The 8,498-nt window shown below is 29.7% G+C and overlaps 1 protein-coding gene across 1 annotated transcript; it reads left to right on the plus strand.

Annotated features, from left to right (window-relative positions):
* The first annotated feature begins 409 nt into the window (after positions 1-409).
* Positions 410-1,222, plus strand: LOC141652545 (small polypeptide DEVIL 16-like). The gene has a single exon (XM_074460100.1). It carries the CDS (start codon positions 788-790, stop codon positions 953-955), a length of 168 nt encoding a protein of 55 aa, XP_074316201.1. The 5' UTR covers positions 410-787; the 3' UTR covers positions 956-1,222.
* The last annotated feature ends 7,276 nt before the right edge of the window (positions 1,223-8,498 follow it).

Consider the following 8,498-nt stretch of genomic DNA (forward strand, 5'->3'; position numbering starts at 1 on the left):
CCTTTTCTCGTGTCCTCTGTGTTTTTTTATGCCTCATATATCCAGTAGTGACTTGAATAGAGTTTATGTTTTCATAACGAGTATACCCATTGGTCTATTCTAAATATCTACCGTGACAAAACTTACACTACTGACCATTTTTATTGATAAGCCATTTTAATTTTTAAGAGACCGTTTTTTTAAATATTTACAGTTTTTTCCATCTGTTCATGACGTGAATGTAATGTATGATAAAAAGTTTCCTTGCATAAAAGGGTTTGAAATATAATCAGCTAACTCATTTTACTAATACAAATTCTCATTTGTGTAACGTCTCACAATCAGTTAAAATAACGTAAAAAGAGGAGATGATTGTGAGAAACCCTAGCTAGTATTTTTATTATTTTGTCTGTACACTAGTGAGCCGCAGAAGCTGGTATATGAGCTACTTAATTCTTCCATAGGTATTTCTATGTAGTAGACTAGTAGTAGTAGTAGGGTTGATCCTAAGAATTATTTGCATATATAAATAGTCAAAAATCACCATTTGTCCCTAGTCCTTCCCTTACTATCTCCCTTCTACATTCCTTCCTCTAGTCAAAAATCACCATTTCTTTTTCCGTCCTATATTAATTCTCAAATCTCCCTTCTACATTCCTTCAATATTCCTCTTTCCTTTTACTATCTATTATATCATCCTATATTAGTATTTCTGCTACACGGTTTTACAGAAGACTTACTCATTTTTATAATAAATTATCATTGCATGTTTTGTGCATTGTTCACTATTTGCAAACATTGGTGAAAAATGGAGCAAAGAACAAGGAGTAGAAAGGAGAATAATAATGTAGAAGGAGAAAGCAAGTCATTTAACAAGAAATGCAGTCATGTAGTGAAGAAGCAAAGGGCCAAGTTCTACATTGTTCGTCGCTGCGTAGCCATCCTTCTTTGTTGGCGTGATAATGCTGAAGGTTAGCGGTTCAATGACCGTCTTACTTTTTTCAACACCATAAAACCGTCTTACACAAGTATTCCTGCACCATAAATACATACTCCGGCCGTATTACTTTCACATCTTCTCTTAGAGCCAATTGCTAAAATATTTCTTACATTTATTTCTGATGTAAGAGAAGGTGTAGGAATAGATGATGAGGGTTTGAGAATAATTGTTCCTCTTTTTTTTTGGTTAAATATTGTGAATCCAAATTTTGTAACGTTATAATGCAACCTTTTTGTTTTATAATGTAACCTTTTTGTCCTTCTTTTTGTTAAATATTTTCTTTTCGTGTAAATTGGGGTGTTCACCGTCGATAACAATGATTTGAACTAGAGAGATTTATTACCTTTTTATTTTAAGGCATAGAAGCTGTTAAGAGCGGTTTGAACTTGAGACAACGGAATGATTTATGGGATTTTAGATGAAAATTTTGCGCTTGTTCTTTTTTTTTTTTTTTTTTTTTTTTTAAAAAAAACTCTTCAATCTCAGTCTTTTGTCATCATTTGTTTTCAGCACTATTCATAAACAAAAAAGAATCTTCAAAATAATTCTAATATATTACTTAAACTACGGTTATGCGTAATCTTATTTTATTTATCTTATTAAGAATATTAAAGTTTTATAATTTCTGCAAATATATAAGTAGAAATATTACCGAAACAAAATGAACATTGACATATATATCAAAGGTAAATAATACGGAGTAACAATTAATTGGGATGCCGAGGAGGAAGTATTACATTCACTTCTTCACTTTACTAGTAGGTAAATGTGATTGATTTTTGTAGTTAGTTTGGTATACCTCTAATGTTAATTATTCTCCCTCCATTTTCATGTTATCTTCTTATTAACTTTTACAGTTCTCCTAACATAATTTGAGAAGTACGAAAAAAAAGTACATAAAAATGGAAGAGCATGTGAAAAAAGCAACGATGGTCAAGGGAGAGGGAAGAGACGGGAAACTTGTAACACGGTTTTACAATAAAACATTTTAAAATCATATAATAAAGGCCTTAATATCCTAATTATAAAAAGTAGTGGTTGGTGAAAGTTATTACACGTACTTGGTATATTTCTTTTCCGACTGCCTGTTTCATTAGTGATATCCGTCTACTCTCCTGGCTTCTTCATTGTTTATCAATTACACCGTAGACCGTAGATTTTATTACCGCGAACGTAAATAAAAAGGCACACTTAATGGCGAAGCAGACTAGAATGTTGTAATAGCTACTTTACAGTTGGCAAAAAAAGGAAAAAAATTACTTGGTACAATTCTTTTACTACCGAGTGCGTGTGGTAAATGCATGCTCTTGATTCCGCAAATGTACTGTCTGCCTTTCCCCTAGACTAATGTTTACTCATATACGGGGTGATATTCCATCGCACCTCTTGCATGCGTTTCACGTTAGTATGATATTATCGGCTTTGGGTCGCGCTCTCGCGAACTATTTCTCAAAAAGTTTCATACTAATGGATAGATGGGTCTCTTATACTCCCTCTGTCCCGATCATTTGTTGTCTTTTTCTATTTTGGGGTGTTTTAGTCATTTGTCTTCCTTTTTATTTTAAGAATGAACGTAATGAGTAATTTGATCATTCTCATTCAATTTGTTCCACTTGTCATTTAGTTATTGGCCCCCTCCTCTTTCCTTGATCTTTGTGCCAAAACCAAAGGATAACAATTGACCGAGACGGAGGGAGTATATAAACTAGGCAAGACTCCTCTTCTTTCCTAATATTGCTACCCCAACATCTTTGAACAAGATGAATTATAGCTTTTCGATACAACATTGCAAAAAAAAAAAAAAAAAAAAGATACTATCAAGATATCTGTGGTTAAAGAGGGTGCTTTTGTGACAGAAATTTCATTGCAAAAATAATTTACTGTGGATATTGGTCGCTATTTTTTCTAACGACTTTATTATCCTAATCAGTTAATCACGTAATAAGCCCATGACATAAACACAAACAATGAAAAAAAAAAAAACAACCCTTATAGACTTATTGAACGAACAAATGGCTAATTTGTGACAAAAATGCACGATCTTTTTAGATGAGTTATGAAAGTGTTTTTTTTTTTTTTTTGAGAGAAAAGAACAATTCATTAATAGAACGCCATACGACACTTACAAAGAATAATTATATTCGAAAACAAATCTAATGGAAACCAACGAAAAAATAATTTTCTTATAAACTAGGGATCTCAAAACAGGATCTGACAATTCGGCTCATCCTATTATCGCTTTCATGTAGCTTTTGAGGAGATACTTCGTTTGATTTATGAGATAAAATTTACCTCTGACTGCTTCCAAAGATTGTTGACAAATTACTTTTACCCTTTGAAAGAACACGATGTAAACCATCAACGAACTACTCTTGACTATATTACTGATGAAACTAACCCCACGAATAAATGGAAAAACCCCGAAATAAGGGACGGAAAAACTATTCTCACCAAAAAGGAGACCTTTATTGAATAGAAAATAGATATGCATACTATTGATTGAAATTTGAAATAATTTTGGGACTTACCATCGATCGATTGATAATCGATGGGAGCCTCTTGTATAATCAGGGGCGAAGGGAGTAGGTAGCAAGGGGTAGCGGCCGCTACTCCGTGTGAAAAAAAAAATCAATAAATAAGTCGGGTTTTAGCTACCCCAAATGTGATTAAGGAAAGAATAATTATAATTAAGCGCATAAGTTAAACAACAAAATAGATGTGCTTCAATGGTAGAAATAAATGTGTGCCAATCAAACTGATTGGGGTTCAAATCCCATTATTGTAAATTTTTTGGTTATTTTTGACTTTTTCAATGACCTTATATGTTTCTTTGTTTGGGAAGGGAATTGAAACAAGTCCATAAGCTTCCTTAGGATTTACTTTTGGTTATTTAATTTATTTATCTTTTGCTAATTTTTGAAATTGTCAATATTCATTATTTTAGGGTATTAACTATTATGAATTTATTTTTGCCCTAAAATGGTAAAATTTTCTTTAATGACGAAGTATAAAGCCCGACCCATAATAATATAGAAAAATAAAAGTAAAGATAACAGGTTGAATTTTAAGAAAATGTTTATCCCAGTTACATTTACAATGCAAAAATCAAAATTATTTTTAAAAAATAATACTCCCTCCAATTCTATGTATTCTTCCCTTTGTTTGTGGGCACGAAAATTAAGAAGAAGAATAAAATAAGAGTAAAAAGTTGGGTGGGGTTTGGTAATTGGAGAGAGGGATGAATAATTATGAGTTAAATAAGAAATGGTGGAGACAAAACATTAAGGAAAATAATAAAATATGAGGAAATGAGTTGGGTGGGGTTTGGTGATAGGAGAGAGAAATGAATAAAATAAGAGTAAAAGTTTCCAAAATAAGAAAGGGGAAGAAAACCTGAATAATCCGTTTTAGGAAATAGGGAAGAATATATAGAATAGGAGGGAGTATATAAAGATAAGTTGAACTATGCAATGAAACCTTCAAGCTTTTACAATGCCTCCATTTGATTGTATATTGTTAATTGTAATTTGAATTTTTATATGTTGCATAGTACGAAATAACATTTTTTTAATTTCCAATTTTCAAATAGTATAGCCTTAAGAAATTTGCTACCCCAGACAAAAAATCCTAGCTTCGCCCCTGTGTATAATATTATGGAGGCTAGGGTTTTTTTTAGAGAGAGTTTTTTTAAAGAGAGTTTTTTTGAGTTATGAAAGTTTTTAGATAAGGACACAAAAAATTAAAATCCATGTACTTTTTCATGACGATCATGATCGATATTGAATATTGTTGTTTCTTTTCGTTACCAATTTCACTAGTAGTTTACAAAATAACAAGATGTTTGAAGATTTTTGAACTTTACTAAAAGGACTACTCCGTACGTATTTGGTTGCTAAAGCATGCATGGTGCACAAATACTACTATATATCCAGTTGTATAATAAATATTGTATAACTATTATACATTTATCGGAGTTTATGTATAATTTTCTGAGTTTTCTAAATTTTTTTTTTATCTTTAAGTGTGTGAATTCAGAAATTTTACGACATATCTCAAATTCTTTAAAACAAAATTCCAAAACTCTAGTATAGAACTCGAATTTTACACATATAAGTGTGAGTGTGATGGATTTAAATCTTTAAGGTCAAAAGATTCAATTTGATAAATTCTATCATATTCATCATAATGCTTTGCGTAAATTCCGTTATTCTAGGCTTACTCATTCTGAGACACAAGCATAGAACAAAATAAATTGTTCAATGACAACGTGCAATGTGTCCCTTCAAAATGACTCAATGATGCTAAAATTAATGTCGGAAATGACATTTTGCGATGTCTGATGCAGCTAGATAGTGGGTTCATAGTGATAGGCATAGGGTTTAGAATGGTCACTTTAAATCAGGTTAAGTTTAGCCCAAAAATTTTAGAGAGAGGTCTCTCAATAAGGTTAAGTTTAGCCCAAAAATTTTAGAGAGACGGTCTCTCATTATTGAGAGACCTCTCACATAATAAAGGGAGAGAATTTTTTATTTTTTATTTTCCAAGTTATGTCTCCCACTAATTTAGTGGGAGACGGTCTCTCACGAGACTTACTGTAAGTTTAGTGTCTACTTACTCTGTCCAATCATTTATTTACATACATTTAATTAAAATACTCCATTAAAAAAATATAAAAAGCAAACAAATAAATGGGATGAGGGAGTACTTTTTTCGTATTAGAACGGATTAAAAAGAGTCGCTTCACTATACTACAAGAATCAGAGACACATACACATCGGATTCATATCCTGAATAAGGTAGTGACCAATGAGGACATTAAGATGTATTTTGAGATTCATATAGGTAAATCACCTGGTAAGATATTACTGATGTTGTACATGATTTTTTCAAAACTACTAATCTATATATATATATATATAAAAGAGAGTTTTTTCGAGCGATCTGAGAGCGTCCACATCATCAAAAATCAATTTAGGAAAGTATAATTTTTGATGTAAAAAATAAAGTGGAAAATCTTTTAATTATTGTAATATGTATATTTCCTAAATTATATTCAAGTGATATTTCCAATTTTTATATCAAACTTTTACATTTCATTTGGCAAAAAAATATCGCTAAAAAAATTATGAAAATAATATAATTAGCTTTGTGGTAAAAAATGTTATTATTAGAGTATAAATTTCATATTATTTGCACATATTAAAGATGGTGTACTTCTTAATATGTAAAATTGTGTAATTTTTAGTATGTTTTGTCCCACATTGGAAAATAAGGTAGGTGTGGTGAATATACTACATATAAATAGTAGAATTGTCCCACATCGAAAGATTAGTATAAGGTGATGTGATCCTATGATTATAAATATGAGGCATATTTGGAACTTATGTATCCACCCAAAATTTGTTGAGTCTCATAAATATTGTTTTAAAGAGCTCTTAAGATTTTTCTCATAAATATTGTTTTAAAGAGCCCTTAAGATTTTTTATCATTATCTACGATATGATATAAAAAATAAAGTGGAAATCAACTAAAGGTTTTACTAATGGTAGTCTCCTGACACAGTACAAAACTAAAGATTTTATTAATGGTTGTCTTCTGAATGTAGTAATAAAGCGTTAATTAGTCGTTATATGTACGATATAGAGATCCCTATCTAATTAATGATTGAGACTAAGTTGTTTTACCTTTAAAGAAAAATAATATGTATACAATAGTGGGTTTTTTAAGAAGAGACATGTAATTCTTGGTATGTTATATCTTTCACATTGAAAAATAATGTAGGCATGATGAACATACTACGTCTAAATAATTAAATTATGTATCTCACATCGAAAGAATAGTATACGGTAGAGTGATTCTATAAATATAAATATGAGGAATCCTTTAAACTTAGGTATTAACTCAAATTTTTTTGATATAAAAAATATGTACTTTTTAGTATGTTATATGTCCCACATTGAAAAATAATGTAGGTGTGGTGAATATATTATGTATAAATAATATAACTGTCCCGTATATATACATTTTCTATATTATATTAAAGTGATGTTTATAATTTTGATATAAAAACTTTATATTTCATTTGAAAAAAAAGTATCATATGAAAATTATATAATTAGATTGTGACAAAAAAATGTTATCATTAGATTGTAGATTTTATTTTAATTTCTCAATATTAAATCGGGTTGATGTCAAAGTAGGTGCAAAAAAAAAATGGTGTATTTAGTATGTTATTATTCCTACATTGAAAAGTAATGTAAGTGTGGTGAATATACTATGTATAAATATTAGAATTGTCCCACATCGAAAGATTACCATAAGGCAGAGTGATCTTATGATTATAAATAGAAGTCATAACCCAAAATTTGTTAATTCTCTTAAGTATTGTCAGAGAGAACTCTTAAAAGAGTTTGTATTACTGTCTCTAGAATAATGATCTCTAACCTAAGTTAATCTTTGGAAAATCTTTTAGTTATTATATATAATATATACTCCGTATTTCTTATTTTATATTCAAGTGGTATTCTGGGAAAGAAAAAGGTAAACACATGGGTACCATTTGTAGAAACTTAAAATTAGGGGTACCATGTGTAATCTATCAAAGTTCAAGGTTACCATGAGAAATTTCCAATATTATAATGATATAGTTAATTAAATTTTCATTTAAAAGAGAGAGAAATCTGTACCAATAAAACAATAAAGGGGGTATTATTTTTTTAATTTTTATTTTATTGTCACGCTATCAAACTTAACGTCCATTTAACAGCCTTTATATTAGAGGGTACCATGGACAAAAAAAATGGAACCTCAAGGGTACCATAGCAGATTCTTAAAAGTAGGGGTAACATGGAAAATCTGACAAAATTAAGGGGTACCACGGAAAATTTCCGTATCTCAATTATGATAAAAAAAATTGAAGAAAAACAAAATACAAATATTAATGGAGAGTACTTGATCATATTATTAAATTTAAATATAACTATTAGATATAATGAGTAGCAATTGTCCGTATTCGGTATTCGGGATGTGTTGGATGTCGAACTAAGTGCAAAAAAAATAGTGTAATTCTGAGTATGATATTTGTCCCACATTGAAAAACAATGCAGGTTTGATGAATATATACTATGTATAAATAGTAGAATTGTCCCACATCAGAAAAATAATTCAAGTTTGGTGAATATATTACTTATAAATAGTAGAATTGTACCACACCAAAAGATTAGTATAAGGTGGAGTGATTATATGATTATAAATAAGTTAACCCACGTATATATTAATCCTTTATTTTTTTTGAAAGAAATATTTTAATAATATGTAAACAAATCATTAGACATAGTCTCACATAGAATATAAATATTAAACCCTTATAACGTTTTTTTTTACATTATAAATAAGTTAATTACCCCGTTGCAACGCACGTGCATTCAAACTAAGTTAATGTCGAACATTATTAATGGAGAATCTTTGATCATATTATTAAATTTAAATATAAATATTAGATATAATGAGTAGCAATTGT

The sequence above is a fragment of the Silene latifolia genome, chromosome 1 (genome assembly GCF_048544455.1).
Source record: "Silene latifolia isolate original U9 population chromosome 1, ASM4854445v1, whole genome shotgun sequence".
Classification (NCBI taxonomy): Eukaryota; Viridiplantae; Streptophyta; class Magnoliopsida; order Caryophyllales; family Caryophyllaceae; genus Silene; species Silene latifolia.